The sequence below is a fragment of the Dermacentor albipictus genome, chromosome 10 (assembly GCF_038994185.2).
Source record: "Dermacentor albipictus isolate Rhodes 1998 colony chromosome 10, USDA_Dalb.pri_finalv2, whole genome shotgun sequence".
NCBI lineage: Eukaryota > Metazoa > Arthropoda > Arachnida > Ixodida > Ixodidae > Dermacentor > Dermacentor albipictus.
In genome coordinates, this window is record NC_091830.1 from 74943142 (window position 1) to 74959591 (window position 16450).

Below are 16450 nucleotides of genomic sequence, written 5' to 3' on the forward strand. Positions count from 1 at the left end.
GGTGGCAAACGGATATCATGGAAGCGGGTTGTTACCTACTTGGGCCTATAGATTGATCACCGGCTGTCGTGGGCACCAGCTGCCAAGGCGCTCGTCGCTCAAGTGCAGAAGGTCCATACGTGGGCCGAAACCGAAGATAGTGCAATGGCGGGCCGACCAGCTGTGGAGGGGAAGCAGGCGTTAAGCACTCCCCATACGTGGGCCGTTCCCGAAGGTAGAGGAATGCCGGGCCGACCCGCGGCGGAGGTGAAGCAGGCGTTAAGCACTTCCAATACGTGGGCCGATCCCCAAAATAGTGCAATGCCGCGCCGACCCGCGGCGGAGGTGAAGCAGGCGTTAAGCACTCCCCATACGTGGCTCGATCCCGAAGAAAGATGAATGCCGGGCCGACCAGCTGTGGAGGGGAAGCAGACGTTAAGCGCTCCCCATACGTGGGCCGATCCCGAAAGTAGTTCAATGCCGGGCCGACGTGCTGTGGACGTGAAGCAGGCATTAAGCACTCCCCATACGTGGGCCGATCCCGAAGATGGTGCAATGCCGGGCCGACCCGCGGCGGAGGTGAAGCAGGCATTATGCACTCCCCATACGTGGGCCGATCCCGAAGGTAGTGCAATGCCGGGCCGACCCGCAGCGGAGGTGCAGTTCGCAATTAAGGGGCCCACAAAGACAGCTTTGCTGGTCATCCGTCTTCACAGAGCAGGAGGGCACTGATTTTTTTTTTTATCACGTGTAGCCCTTTCTTTACTACATGTGCCTGGGGCCAGTTCTGTTCTCTACAGAATTACGCAGTGAAACAACAAACGCTACCAAAAAAGATTTACCTGCAACAAATTTACTCCTTAAAGTGCACAATTCCTTTGATAAATCAGCCTTTTCTATGCCTTCTTTCCCGCAGTTAGGTGCGTCGGCTTGCTTGGTTTCTCACCGAGTAAAATGCACCGAGCCTGGATACTGTAGTGAAATAGTGAAGTGGGCTGATCCCGGACGCAGTGAAAGCCACAGGCCGTATTGCCACCGTCGCATGGGTATCGTGGTGGGGATCACCGCGTCTTGCCATGTCGGCAGGTTGTCATGCTGTTATCGTGATACAGTTGTCGTGATACATGATACATCGTGGTACAGTTGTCGCCATGCCGTCGTGCTCGTTCCGTCATCCTCACTTTGTCGTAGCGATTCCGGTGTCATCGTGCTATTGTTGCCATTTCATCGTCGTTGCAGCCTAGTCGTTGCATCACCATGTGCGAACACGCATAATCCAGGGTCACACTTTTTCTTTTTGACCGTGATGGTTCCCTATCAAAATGTGCCCAATTGATGGTCTAATCTGTACTTGTAAATGGTCGCTAACCAGAACAACGGTCTTTGCGAACAGTGAAAGGTTCTCTTTAAAGAATTCCCGCAGCGCGTAGCAGCAACTTTTCTTTCTTTATTTTTCTTTCTTCTTTAAGCATTCATGTGCATTTCAGCTAAGCTGTGCCATTCTGAGGTGCTCTGATGAAATGGATTGCTCTAGAAAACGAAAAACTAGGTACAAACACTCATCGATGGAGCCAGACGAGGTAATTGAGAAGCGCGTGCAGGGAAGCATAAGAAACATATGTAACAAACATATGTTTCCAGGTGGACAATAATAGTACACAAGACTGCCATAGGCTATGTGGCAATACCCTGTAGTGCCAGTTCTCGGCCAAACCTAGCTTAATTTGTACGCACAACAACCATTAAAGTTGCACTGGCACCAGTGAGCACGGAAGAAGTAATTTTGGATGACAGCACAGTGCACTTTGCAGTGGCTGGCTTCCGCATTGATGTGACGTCAAGTGCGAGAACACTGTATTTTGTTACGTTTGACCACTGTGTCGACCCTCATAAGCTTTGAAGTAATAGTTTTACAGAAACCCGTAAGGTAAAGACAACGATTAATTATTAACCTCGTAAGCTCTCCATATTTTCGTGATTTTCTACATTGAATTGAACGTATTTCTTGTTAATATTCATAACCATGTTTTTTTTTCTATAATTCGGATATGTCCTCTTTCCATTGGCATCATAATAATGGCAGATCTTTATAACTTGCTATATTTCCACAACCTGATTTGCATGAGCAGAAACCTGAACTTATTTCTTGTTGCCTTACCCTTGTTTCTTCTGTGCATGTGGCATATGTGTAACTTGTCTTTAAACATTAACTGCCTGCATGTAGGTCCAGTTCTGCGTGCATTTGTTTATTTTTTTCAGTCTGCATGTTCTTCACTGCTAGAATACGATATTTCCTCTCAGTATTGTTCTTTAATTCGGTGCATACTTCGGTCCACATTAGATGAAGCAGAGACAGGAAGTGGTTCATGATTTCCAGCAAGAAAAGAACGGTACAGGTGTGATAGTTATGTAATATACACACAGTAAAAAGGGATAAAAAAAGGCACATAGCATGGAACACACACATGGCAAAGCACGTGCATCACAATAGTGTCATTTATAAGCAATACTTTGTGAAAGGTGTAGATCACATAAATAAAGCAAGACAAATAACGGGATAATGCGATATTCCAGACTCCCAAATAAACAAGCGCCTGGCAAACTTTCAGCTTTATTGCTGAGCACTTGTCTTCATTAACGTGAGACCGCTTATCTTGTTCATGCAACCTATCCTTTCAATTTCCTGAAAAGCTCTTATACGAATTATAAAAAAATCCAATAAAACCTCGACATTCATGCACTATGCTTCGTCTGGAGCAGTTTGCTAAACAGTAACTTTCTGATGACCATAGCACACACTCCTAAACCTTCTGAAGTGAAGTTTGTTTGAAGTGTAGGAATACAGGTACACTTTAGGAGATGAGCAAATGACAAAGTGCCCAACGATGCCCATCCCCTACATACAGTTGTATCGTTCGACACTCGGCAGCAACTGCCACTTCACAGCAGATTGAACATAATCTAATAACATCTGGAACACATCTGGAAGAGGTCCCGATGCAGTCTTCGGCTATGGGACCTCCTTCTGTATAATGTATACGTGTAATATGACCAAACCTTTAATAATAAATTCCGATTCTGAAATTCTGATTATGAAGACGGATTCGATAACGCCATCTAACACCGCTCACACTCAATACTTTTTTCTGTTAAGCAAGCAACCACTACATCACACTGTTTCTGTATTCTTTAAAAGAAGTACTCTCGCAAATAAGGTTTTTAATGTGTTTGTCATCTAATTGTCATCCATATTGAGCCCCCATCCTTTCTTTAACGCTGCGCGTCTGGTACTTCCAGGTCACGGCATGGGAGTTATCAGCATGACATTGCATTCTTGACAGGAAAGTAGCAAGCGTACAGTTTCCAAGTTCAAGAAAGGAAATGCTGGCAAGATGGATAAGGATTATTGTTGTGAGACAAGATAAGCCCCAAAGGCTGCAACCTTTCATGAAGAGTGCAGGAAATGTTTGCATCCTTTCCGGCTTACCTTGCCCCTAACAAGAATAGTCATCTATTTTGAGCTCCTTTCCTTCTTTTAACGCTGCCGTGCACCCGGTTCTTTCGGATCACCAAGGGTGTGCTCACATCAGCATGACACAGCGTTCTTTGCAGGACCTGAAAGTGCCGGAAACTCAGTCAATTGAACAAAACGCACCGAGGATAGATGACTCACTGTTTGGGGATATAATAGGCCTCAAAGCGTGCAACATTTTCTTAGTGTTTCTCGATAGAAATGATGTCTCTGCATGCCAGATTATTTAAATAGCCTTGCACCCTAACCATACCTTGTATTTCTGGCTTGGCTGCTCCGTGAGTATTCAGGTTGTAGAATTGTGTGCAAAACTATCTCTTACTCTTTCATCAAGATTAACCATGGGGTTAAAAACTTACAAATTCCAGCAGAAAAAAAAGAAACTGCAGTGTTTGTTGTGTGTAATGTAGGAACCTGCTTTCTCCCAGGTGTTGGTGATTGACAGCCGGCCTTTTCTGGAGTTCAACACCTGCCACATCCGGGATGCCGTCAACGTCTGTTGTTCCAAGATCATCAAGCGTCGTCTTCAGCATGACAAGGCAAGTGATACATTCAGTCTCTACTGCTTTATCTCTGTTAGCCAATCTGTGTAACTGATATCCTGGGAAGCATGCATACAGAGCTTGTTTTGAGGGTCATCTGTGGGACTGCCTCGTTTGCAAAAGTTAGACTAGATGGTTGTTCTGGGCCTTTTCTTCCATTCTACGGGAATTTGCGTCCTTGGTGTCGGTCACCGGTATCTTGTGCCTCCCATACTTCGCAGAACTCGAAACAGGTAAGTTAGGAAGAGGATAGTGTTGCGCCCGTGTTCTGAGTGCGAAACCAGTAAACAGAGCAAAATGTCCTGGCAATTTTGTACCTTAGATGTTGGCCCACGAAAGAAAGGTATTTACACACGTACGTACATTGTTTAGCTTTTCTTCTTCTTCACTGGCTAACCACTGTTCGTGTTATCACTCGGTGCTGGACAGGCCTACATATGTGCCGGAATTTCCTGACTGTAATCGTCGATCTTGTAGCGAGTCTTGTATAATCAGATTGCACCTACAACGCGAAAGTCGGTGTATATTCTCCAGCACATGCAAGCACCCGCGATTACGCTTCTATGTATGATGAGTCATGCATAAATAGCCAACGCTCTTCACCCGTGGATCAGATTTCGACTACCAGCGACTGTGCTTGCCGCTATGGTGCAGTCAGTATCACTTTTTTGTTTGTTCTGGGCACAAGTTCGCCCAGTAGTTAGAGTCGTTACTCAACTTGGCAGTATCTTTCCCTTCACCATCACCGTAACGTGACGATATGAAATGCAAAAGGGAGGATGCAAAACATGTGAACTGAGAAAAAGAAGACGTCGGCGCTACTTCCTTTGCTTTTCATGTGTAAAATTTGACTGCGGTTGAGCTGCACGCGCCGTTGTTACTATATGTTTGGGCGAGCCGACATAGTCTGCAAAGCAAAGCTCTGCTGTTGAAGAAGGGTGTGTCTTCTGAGAGCGTCCTGATGTCTCAGTAAATTAGTTGAACACGGGAGGAATAGCTGCAGCTCTTCTGATAATATTCTGATAAACGGCCATATTAGGCGCTACTGCCATTCACGCCATAATTCTATGTCACAAATATAAGTCTCGAGAGCGGGTTGGTTAATATCCGTTTATTTTTATCTTTAGCCATTAGAAGTAGTACCAGAACAACTGTGAAGAAGAGGCCAGCTGTAATGCGTAAAGCTTACGATAAGCCCTAACGCTGCTATAAAGTGACACCTGTGTGCTAACCAGCCGAACAGCGTTTCAATAATTCGAACAGCGTTTCAGGATCTCAATTAAAGCAAAACACTAAACCGTGCTGTCGCTTTCGATTTGGAGGAACCTTTGGAGGAACTGCCAGTTTTCTGACTTTTCACCATAACATGATGGCACCGGTGCGTCATTGGTGGAGAAATTCTGCCAAGCACCTGAAAATGGCAAATTTATCTGGCCAGCGTTTCAGGAAACAGGGGCCCAATGCCATCGTGTTAGGCACCACTTCAAAGTTAATTTGATGCAACTAAAAAAAAAAAGTCTGAAGTTCGTGCATTCGCTTACTGCCTGTGTAGCAGAAATTTCGAAATTAAGTTGGTTACAAACATGCACAGCTCGTTTCGCTGAGTGGCAAAGCGCAATACAACTTGCGCAGCCTTCTTTTTTCCCCGTCCCCGGACTTCCTAGCAGAAATAGACAGCTGGGATTGAGCCAGCACGAGAATAGCCTCAAAACCTTGCCGCTGCACCTTGGATTCGGAAACGTGGAGTGGTCATGGCCGTGTCTTTACATCTTTACTCACTAGGGAAACTTTTTCAAAAAAAAAAAAAGCTTTTTTCATTTGTTTTTTTTTTTGCGGGGGGGGGGGGTGAGATGGGGTGGTGTGTGATTAAGCATAACTGACGTTAGCAGACACTAAGTACTCGTGCCTTTTTTTTATTGCTGTTTTGGGGCTAGCATTTTTGTAGGCTGCCTTTAAAGTGGAGTCTAATAGTTTGTTTTGTTCACCGAAGCGCACATTATCTGTGGGGAAATACGCAATAGTCCCGGAGCTTTCTAGCTCATCAGAGATGAGTTTGTCAGCTCATTAGAACTTGTCAGAGGGAATTGTGACGTGCACAAATAAATTGGGCATCCACTATCTTCATCAACATTTCTAGCTGCCCGTGCTTCTTTTTACCTCACTGGGCATGTGGTAACAAACCGGAACTGAACCAAAAACACTTATTTCTGCGCGAACTGGGCAGTGAGCTGAAATGCAACGATGTCTTTCTCATTCCGAAATGACGCAGAAAAGTTAAATAGCTGTTTTCGGTTCTTCTTGGCCACCTTTACTGCTTTTCACCCATGCACTGCTTGCACTTGTTGCATGCGAGCTTCCTCTAATTTTAGAAATGGCGACACGTTTAAAACCGCATTGTGGTCCTTAATCGGTCACGTCGGTAGGCATGCATGCTAGTACAGTTGTGTTTCAAATCGGGGCAACCGTCAAACAGCTATCCGGTGGTGGGGACCCATATACGATTGCTATAATGCAGAGGAGCATTTCCTGGCTACGCGGTCATTTTCGATCACGCTGGTTGGAAGCTGAAGCTGATGTGATAAAAGGGGCGCATCACTTCTGATTTGCGCTTGCACATGTGGTCTTTTCTTTTATAGCTACCACCAGTGTGCAGCACTTTTAAAAAAAACGTAAAATTTTTTTACAATATGAAGTTTTTGTGCAAAATAAGTTCATGCTGTATACCTATAAATATTATGAAGTTATGCAAACGAACATAAATTTCTTCAAACCAGTTTGAATCGCTACGTTTTTCGCTCCAGGATTGAGCCGGATCTGAACCAGTTTTTGCAGAACTGGAATGAAACAAAGATCGGTCTATCTGGCAGAGGTTTTGTTTGCCTACATTGCACTCAGTGTGGCTGTGTTTCACATTTTCAAGGTACGAGCGCTGGAGCCACGCATCACAATCATTGCACAATATCAATTATAGAAGCAGTAACAATATATAACCTGACATGGACCCGCCGTGGTTGCTCAGTGGCTATGGTGTTGGGCTGCTGAGCACAAGGTCGCGGGCTCGAATCCCGGCCACGGCGGCTGCATTTCGATGGGGGCGAAATGCGAAAACACCCGTGTACTGAGATTTAGGTGCACGTTAAATAACCCCAGGTGGTCGAAATTTCCGGAGTCCTCTACTACGGCGTGCCTCATAATCAGAAAGTGGTTTTGGCACGTTAAATCCCATCATCATCATCATCATCATCATCAGCCTAGTTACGCCCACTGCAGGGCAAAGGCCTCTCCCATACTCCTCCAACTACCCCGGTCATGTACTAATTTGGCACGTTAAATCCTATAATTTAATTTAATAACCTGACATGGAATTGCGAGTAAACCCTCGGTGAATGCGAACTGTGACATCTATGTAGTGCGGTGTGTACTGTTCCTTTAGGTATTCAATTTGTTCGTTTAGCGTTTGTAGTACGTTCCCTGTGTGTCTCGACATTGGTGGCCGTCTGTTCTATTACTTGTTCGTGTTTGTACAGACTGAAACGAAACCTTTATTTTCAATACAGCGCTTGTGTCCCGGTTATTTGTCCTTCATCTGTTCCTGTGCTATAGGTGTGCTCCAGATGGAAAAGCTGAATGAAAAAAAGTTTGGGTGGTGGTCACCATATTTATTCCTATTTAGGCCGACCTTCGTACATTGTATTTGTTTTTTTCAAGAAGATAAGTACCGGCTACATTCTATTAACCACGCTAGATGACGAGTCCAGCCATTCAAGAAGGCGCACACTTCCTGTCCGGTTGCACTGCCAAGTTCTGCACCAATTTTTTTCTGTTTATCTGTTTTTGTTTATCTGTTCTGTTTCTGTTTTTCTGTTTTCTGTTTGTTTATTTTTCACGATTGTGTTTGTTTCTTTTGCCTAGCTTGCTCATCTTTCATACGTCTGTCCAATGTTATTGTTAAGCGAGTGTCCCGTTGCAGTCTTTGACTTGAACCTTCGTCTGTATATCGTCTCCTACCCATTCATTGTATTTAAAGAGACACTAAAGTGAAAAATGATTTCTTCTGCATCAGTAAATTACCGTTCTACAACACCAAAAACACCACTCTTGCAACGCTAAGACGTTTGGTAAGCCAGAAAAAGCGCAAGAACGAAATACAGGTGGCGACGCCTACTTACTGGGGGCTGTGGCGTCTTGGATTTTGATGGCATCTTCTAGGGCCTACTAATTATATATAGAGGTACAGATTGACTACAATATGTTCTAAAGGAATCAAATATTAAACATGGCAAGTTTCGGGAACCTTTATTCAGCCAACGCGGCCCAAATGCGAAAACATACTTTGGAATCCCTGACGTCACGCTGACGTACCGGCGCTGGGGTTTCGGCGCGAAATTCAAATACTGATACTTGGACCTTCATTTTCTCATCTAATAATCAAACAATTTTTTTTAAATGACTGCCTGCAGGGTTCTTAATGCTTCATTAGTCTAAACTGATTTATAGTTTCGCTTTAGTGTCCCTTTAAAGAACAATAAATGGAAACTCGTCCTTTCCACCTGCTTGTGCCCTGCCCTGTGCCGTGCTCCCCGTGAGACCAGGTGCGAGATGACGGTCCGTCTGCTGTCGCACAGGTGAGCGTGTGCGAGCTGCTGCCATCCGATGGTCGCCAGCAGCGGGTCGAGCAGGTGGTGGTGTACGACCAGGGCTCGTGGTCGGTTCCCAGCGGCGATGACTCCTTCCTCGCCGTGCTGCTTGCCAAACTGGCCAGGGCTTTTCCAGGGCGTGTGGCTCTGCTTGCAGGTGAGTGTCGTTGTTACCGGGGTCTCGGAATTTCGCCGCAGCCACCAGTGTCGCTCCTCTGATTCCTCCTCTTGATCCCTGGGAGAAGCTTTAAGGGGAAGCTTTAGCTTGCACCTCCTGTCTAAATACACGGCGAAGGCGAAATAGTTTTTTTTTTTTTCGGCAACCACAACATCGAATTTGGCGCTGTCCACGTACTTGAAAGAAAAGAATCTAGTGACTGACTGAAGTGGATTTTTATTTAGGTCGTCGGTGTTGCGTAAAAATGGATGCAAATTGCAAATTTTCAGAAATAGAAACAAGTTTATAACTCTATCAAAGCATTGAGAAACGATATAACAATTTCGGAAACTGAATCAAATAGTATCTCGAAAGCGAAAAAAATATTGATGCATGATAAGTGGTACACTGCTAATGTGTGAGTAGGAATCTTGCAATACCCTCGTAAGCATTGCAACAAACTTTCGCGAGATATGAATCGATATATAAATTTTTCCTGCTTTATGTGCTCCAACGGATGCAGTTTAGAAAAGTGCCATAGCTGTTTTCCAGCAGCTTCTGCAGAAAATGCCAGGTCCTAACTCAGAATTCAGCTTTCGACAGTCAGCAGAAGGTAACTCTTTCTCAAATGCAACAAGTTTAATTCAAATCAGTCATGGGTTGTTTCATAAAAGCGATTCTGCATTTTACATATGTTTGAGAGGCATTATCATGCCTGAGCCGAAGCTTCCTTTAATGGGACAGTACAGAGAAAAAGTTGATCAGTTTAAACTGATAATTATCTCAAAGCGTTATCTACATCATTTATTCGGTAGCAGTTTGATTATTAGAAAAGGGAGGTCAAAGGTTCAGTTTTGAGAATTCGCGCCCGTACGTTAGCATTAGTAGGTCATTGTGACGTCACGGATCTGTATTTTTTTTTTGTATTTGGGCTGTTGTGGCTCAGTGAAAGTTCCTGAAATTTGCGAGGTTGAATCGTTCACTCTTTTCAAATAATATGTCGGACACATTTACCAGTGAACAGTGAACTAGGCCCGAGTACGCACAATTTAAAGTCATGACGTCACGGTGACCTTTTGCGTGAACTTCAGCGTGGCGTCGCCACTAGTCAAGTTTTTTTTTTTTTCTGTCTGGCTTACCGGGTCTCCTCTCATGGCAAGGGTGGTCTGTTTTCCTTTTCTCTCCTTTTTTTGTTGTGGTTGAAAGGTCATCATCAGCCTGGTTACGCCCACTGCAGGGCAAAGGCCTCTCCCATACTTCTCCAACAACCCCGGTCATGCACTAATTGTGGCCATGTTGTCCCCGCAAACTTCTTAAACTCATCCGCCCACCTAACTTTCTGCCGCCCTCTGCTACGCTTCCCTTCCCTTGGAATCCATTCCGTAACTCTTAATGACCATCGGTTATCTTCCCTCCTCATTACGTGTCCTGCACATGCCCATTTCTTTTTCTTGATTTCAACTAAGATATCATTAACTCGCGTTTGTTCCCTCACCCAATCCCCGGCTCCGGACAGGTTGAAAGGTGTTTACCTACTACTGCTCAACTTGCCCGTTTATCGTCCCTCTAAGCGCTGGCTGACCGTTATGCGATGCAGGCGGGCTGCTGGAGTTCTCGAGCCGTCACCGTACGCTGTGCGAGGACGGCGGCTCCCGGGGCCCGCTGACGTCCCTGTCGCAGCCGTGCCTGAGCGCCGCGGGACCCACGCGGATCCTCCCTTTCCTCTTCCTGGGCTCTCAGCGCGACGCCCAGGACCCCGAGCTGCTGGCGGCGCACAACATCTGCTACGAGCTGAACGTGAGCACCTCCTGCCCCAAGCCGGACTTCATCCCCGACGCGCACTTCCTGCGCATCCCGGTGAACGACAGCCACGCCGACAAGCTGCGGCCCCACTTCGCTCGGGCCTGCCGCTTCCTGGGTGAGTTTGTCTAGCAGCTGGGTGTGGGTTGTCTGTGTAGGCGGTAATGTTCAGCTTAAGGTATTTCACATAGTCTTGCGAAGCTGATTGGGTTACGTTCTGTGAAAGCACCGCTATTTCAGAAGTTTGCTTCCTTTAAGCTTGCACTGCCAACAGTATATAATATGAATTAACCGAAATGTCGAATTAACCGGTCAAATTAACGAAAGATTTTTTCTTTAACTCTAACCCAACTGAAAGTCTCGGCCTGTGCCCATGCTGTTCTATGCGCCCAAACGTTTCGTATTTCGATCCGAAAATTGGCCTGCGCTGGTTAATTTGAACTTGAGTAGACACGCGCCTGACCCCTACGGTGAAACCAATAGCGACTCCTTTGCTGGCGGCGCCTTTCTTGGCAAAGCTTAGGAGACAATGAATGCTTTTAACACACGCCAACCCCCTTCGAAAACGCCCATTTTCGGCGGGCCCTAAGAGGATTTTTCAAGCAATAACAGCAGCTCAGTGTCTGATTACGGCATTTAACCGATTCTGAAGCGCGCCTTTTTTTCCCCATTTTTTTTCCTAAGACAATTGGACCAAAGAGCACGTTCGCGGCGTTTGTGTGCTTTGCCGCATGACATGCTGTATTGCGCCGAAGCTTACTGTAGGAGATTGCGCGGCAAAGCTGACTTTAGAAAACCGGCCGTCACTGTGCATCACATATTAGACCCTCGGCCATTTTTCTTGCTAAAAAATCATGTGCGCGTTAATTTCTACTTTGTATAGGAGTGTTAATGTTTGCTTTAGTTTCCTCCTTTGGGCACATAGAAAGCGAACGGGCGTTTGATTCAGGGGCGTTTATAATCGGGCAAATACTGCCAAATCTATCAACAGTGTGTTTGGACGTTCTTTTCTGCACTTGTTTAATTCGACCTGCTGGATAATGCAGTAAATCTTCTTGATCCCGTCAAGGTTCAAAGAACGAACGTTTTGTGTGTGTGTGTGTGTGTGTGTGTGTGTGTGTGTGTGTGTGTGTGTGTGTGTGTGTGTGTGTGTGCGGGTGCGCACACCCGTGCAACATAAAATGTAGAGGACACATACGAAATGTCTGTTTTGCTAACATTTTTGCTAATGGGCCGGCATCAAAGGCTGGCTTACCAGCCAATACATTAGCAAACCAGGCATATCGTATGTGTGTTTTCTTCTGTATTGCACTGGACACATCGAGCTTTATACCTGAATATATAATACCAAGTGATCTATGTTAGTGGAACGGGTTCTTAAAAAATATTGAACCAACGCGAGACTGCTCTCTTTTGTATGTGTTTCTTCGGTATGAGAACATCAATGATACACCAGTCCACTCAATAATAAACTAAATTAAATCTTGAATTACTCGATTAACTGTGCACATACCAAAGACACGAGGGTGCCACGGGAGGCAATAACAGTTCACGTTACTTTAAAGCCACTAATCATTACTATGTCGCTGAAAAGTTGTTTTTCTGCTTACATTCCAAAAGGTTAGCTGCTTGGGCAGGTTGGTGAACCACCACTTGTCACCTTCCTCCTTCCTTCACTGTTTCTTGCCCACTAAGAAAAGTTTTCTCTCTGAAGTAGATTCCGATACTGGGCACAAGAACAGCACTGGAAACACTGGCAACACACACATACACAGAGAAAAACCATTATATGAACACATACGGGCCCCATCAGCAAAATCCCAGATGTCTTATCTTCCAGTGCATATTTTTACACACTTCATTCATATTTTTCATGATTTCTCAGCTCAGGTGCTACGAGAAGTCTTAATATGTATGGCGCACGCTTTTAGCTTCATTGCTTGCATTGCTGGTTGAATGTTCAGTCATTGACGGCCAACTGCAGTGAAATTTCGCACGGTGCTCACGAAGTCTGCTATAAGGTCATTGATGTGCTTCTAGCTTTAGTACCTACACGATCACATGCTTTAGTGCTTTGCCACAGTTGTTTCGTGCACATATGATCCAAAAATTTTTATGAACTTGACCGACATGAAATTCCTCTGCAGTTGGCCTTTACCATGGTGTGCAGAGTACACATATTGACGCAGCACTTTAAGGGGGCTTTTGTGTTGTTTCTGTTACGTCTGTTTCAGACAAGGTGCGGGAATCGAGCGGGTGCGTGCTGGTGCACTGTCTGGCCGGCGTGTCACGGTCTCCAACTGTGGCGATTGCGTACGTCATGCGTCACTTGGGCCTCTCGTCAGACGATGCCTACCGGTGAGCAGTTGCGCGCAGGCATGATTTCTCTGTGGCAAAACTCAGTCCCAAGGTTGCTGTGTTCAGAGCGACGCGAATGGCAGGCATGTCGTGACTGGTTTGCACTTGTGGCAGCAGATCCCAGAGCCGGCTAAGTTCCCCACTCTGTGGCCAGCTTTGTTGCATATAGCTTACACATGCACATATTATACAGGCACAGTGCTCATATCTTTCGCTGCATATATCTAAGGAGTAATGCGTGTATATTGGCTTGCCTACTCCAGCACAAGCTAATTGATTTCAAGGCTTAGATTGCGTACTACTGGGTTCACAATATGTTAGGGATCCTGCATGCTAGTTAAAGGCTCATTAGAGAGCAAACACAAATTACTTTCGCTTAGGCTTCTTTCAAGGTTGTCTTCATTTATTTGGTGGATAAGGATTGCCTACTAGTGAACGAAATGAGCAGCAAAGTTTGTTAAATTTCTTGCACAGACTGCCACGCCTGTATGTTGCTACGGCCTCATGGATTTCAGAGTACTTTCATGCATCTGAGTGCTTTAGTGTGCAGCACTTATTGGAACTTGTTATGTTGCATTTTTCAATGCCTTTAGAACCCAGCATAGTTCTCTGTTCATCAGTGAACTATACAAGCTAGTCCCGAAAGGGCGCTGTAAAAATCCATGTCGCGTAGATGTAGTGCTTAAACTTGATGGTGGCATTGCTACCATTCGCTCATCTTGTGTTTTTCACGCTTACTAAGACTTTGCACTTGCGAAGACTGACCTATACAGTGTTGCAGAAGTGTAATTTACCATTGTAGCTCAGCACGAAGGTGCACTACAAGAAAAAATATAACGACACTACAGATGAATACTATTTAGTTAGGCTGTACAAGTAAACTACTCTTCTGTACTAGTAGTTGTGCCACTCCTACCATGTGAGGATGCTTGGTAAGCCAGGAAAGAAATGGGACGGGTGGCGTTGCTCCACTGAATACGTTAGAGCACACTAACTAGGCCCTGTAGTGAATCTGTACATTCTATGCATTACACTAAACTCCTGGATTCTGGCAGCTGCTTGGCTTTAGTTGTTTATCAGTGACGAAGGACAACATTACATTCTAAAGGTACCGCTGACTACACCTAGCAAGTTTCCATTACTTTTCCTGTAAAAAAAAAGAAGAAAGAACTAAAAAAAATACAGTGGTTTTTGGTACAGATGGGCCACCAGTTCTGGGGTTTTCACTCATGCATTGCCATCACTTGCAGTGCAACCAAGCCATGTCGTTTGCAAACGCACACAAGTGTCCTGTGATTTTATAAGTGGCAGCACTGTCCGTACAGTTTCCAGCATGGCGCATTGTCATGAAACAGGTATATCAGTAATACAGTCGTGAACGCTTCAAGTTGGATACCATCAATTTCTTCTCCATTAGGAAATGCCTGGATGATGGGCAGTCACTTTTGATAACACTGGTGTGTAAACTGAAGAAATATTACGACTTATTACAGCGAAGCTGTATATGCCTAGGCGAAACGATCGTGGTCGGACCACAGAAACGCCCTTAAGCTCATACCCCCTTATGCAATGGCACATATCTCCATAAACGCTGCCTCCCTGTTAGATGACAGAAGTAAAATTCTATGCAATAGTGATGACCGGCAACGGAGCCAGCCGTGGAAGACTACGACGCTTCAGCCATTGATGATGATGATAGCTCATTAACTTGATATGATAGCTTTATGATAGCTCATAAACTTTTTATATTTGGACTACCCACCCTTGGTCTATTTGGTGTGTGCCGCTGCTTATGGGCCCATTCTTTGCCATTCCTCTGGAATGGGTATGCGTAACCTTGACTATAAGTATATAGAGTCTTTAATGTAAGTATATACACAAGTGTTGTACTTACCTGTGCATATACATCTCATAACCACTCTTCCCTCTACATACATCACCTTAATTACTTCTCGTGACATTGCTGACTCAACACTAAGCAGACTTGTACGCATCTCAATTTTGTTGTATAGCATTTGTTGAACCACTTCACTTATGCTTTATCGTATTCCAACGTTTGCGTTGGATCCGCATAGGATTTTTTCTTTATCTACAAGCTACGTGTGCAAGAGCACATGTAGCAGTTTCTAATCTTTACGTGCAGCCCTGGGGCATTTTCGAATTTCTGTACAATATAAGACTTTGTTTATGCTCTTTTACTGTATTATTTGTTTATGCAAACGAAGATAAACTGGTTTGGCCCTTTATTTTTTCACTACAGAGTTGAACTGGAACGGAGCCATTTTTGCCGAACTGAAATGAAAACAGAAACGAAAAAAAGTTTTAGTTTGACACTCTGGTAGGAGTCGGTCTACGCTGTAGCATCCCTATTGCAAAAACCAGTGCCACTGGGACCCAGTGCGCCGGATTATGGGCCCAGTGCAGCGCGCTGGACGCTGGGGCACTGGGAAGGCGCGGCGTACTGGGAGGCACTGGCTACTCATGCGAAAAACAGCCCTAGCGCGTTAAATATGCAGTGCCTGGACACCGTATATATGTTTTTGAATACAGAAAGCAAGAAAGAGCGCTTTAGTGCAATAAAAAAAAGAAAAAAAGTAAAAAATAAAACTGCTCCGCCAAGGATTCGAACGACCGACCTACAGATCCCAAGACCGTCACTTTACCACTACGCCACGCCATCAGACGGAAATTTGCGGATAATTTGCCATGTCAAAGCCGAGAAGCAGTTTGTTTCGCAGAGCTACGTCTCGTACAGACATGGTTGATGTGCTATCGCCCAACAACTAAAACTCACGCCTGTACCAGGAATAAAAAGTTGCTGTTCGTATTCAGCAGTATGCTTGGAAGTGCCATTGGAAGTTGATGCAAAGTATGCTCTGCATATAGCTTTAGAGCGCAGCTGTTAGACGCCTGTTCCTGCGGCGAGCGTCAGGTGTCGCCCCTCATAAGCAAGCAAACAAGCACAGCTAACGATGAAAGTGGACACTGAGCGCAGCGGGAGATGAAAGACTGCGATAGGGAAGAGAACACAAGGAGTAAAGCGCAAGAGGAGGATGCAGGGGAACCATGAGGTGGAAAGCAGAGGAGATGGTGAGGGATGGTGAAAGTGTGAGAAGAAAAGCGTAGGGCTGCACAAGACTGGCTTTTCAGCGACGATGGTTGCGAGATGGCACCGGAGTAGCGCACGTCGTCTGTATGTCAACGAAGCGCTATACGAGTGGAGGTCTGTTTGCGACCACTGCTGCGAATTGTGCCCACGCATTACCCACGTGCTGCCTCTCGTTACCTCACAATTAGCCGGGCAGTCACGCCACGCTTCGTTTGCAACATGCCGCATGAGATAGATTGCCTGCACCAGGCAATATATCGCAAAATAAAAATATGGATAGAGCGGCGCTCAAATTTCATATTGTGGAGTGTCATAATCATCAGTGAATATCTTTTG

The 16450-nt window shown here is 45.2% G+C and overlaps 1 protein-coding gene across 2 annotated transcripts in view; it reads left to right on the plus strand.

Annotated features, from left to right (window-relative positions):
- The window catches only part of LOC135898878 (dual specificity protein phosphatase 8-like), a 134765-nt gene that overhangs the window by 94114 nt on the left and 24201 nt on the right, over positions 1–16450 (plus strand). For both annotated transcript variants that reach the window (XM_065428073.2, XM_065428063.2), the window contains exons 3-6: positions 3940–4050; positions 8679–8847; positions 10445–10765; positions 12882–13005. In XM_065428073.2, coding sequence (XP_065284145.1) covers positions 3940–4050; positions 8679–8847; positions 10445–10765; positions 12882–13005 — 725 coding nt within the window. The remainder of the gene's footprint in view (positions 1–3939; positions 4051–8678; positions 8848–10444; positions 10766–12881; positions 13006–16450) is intronic.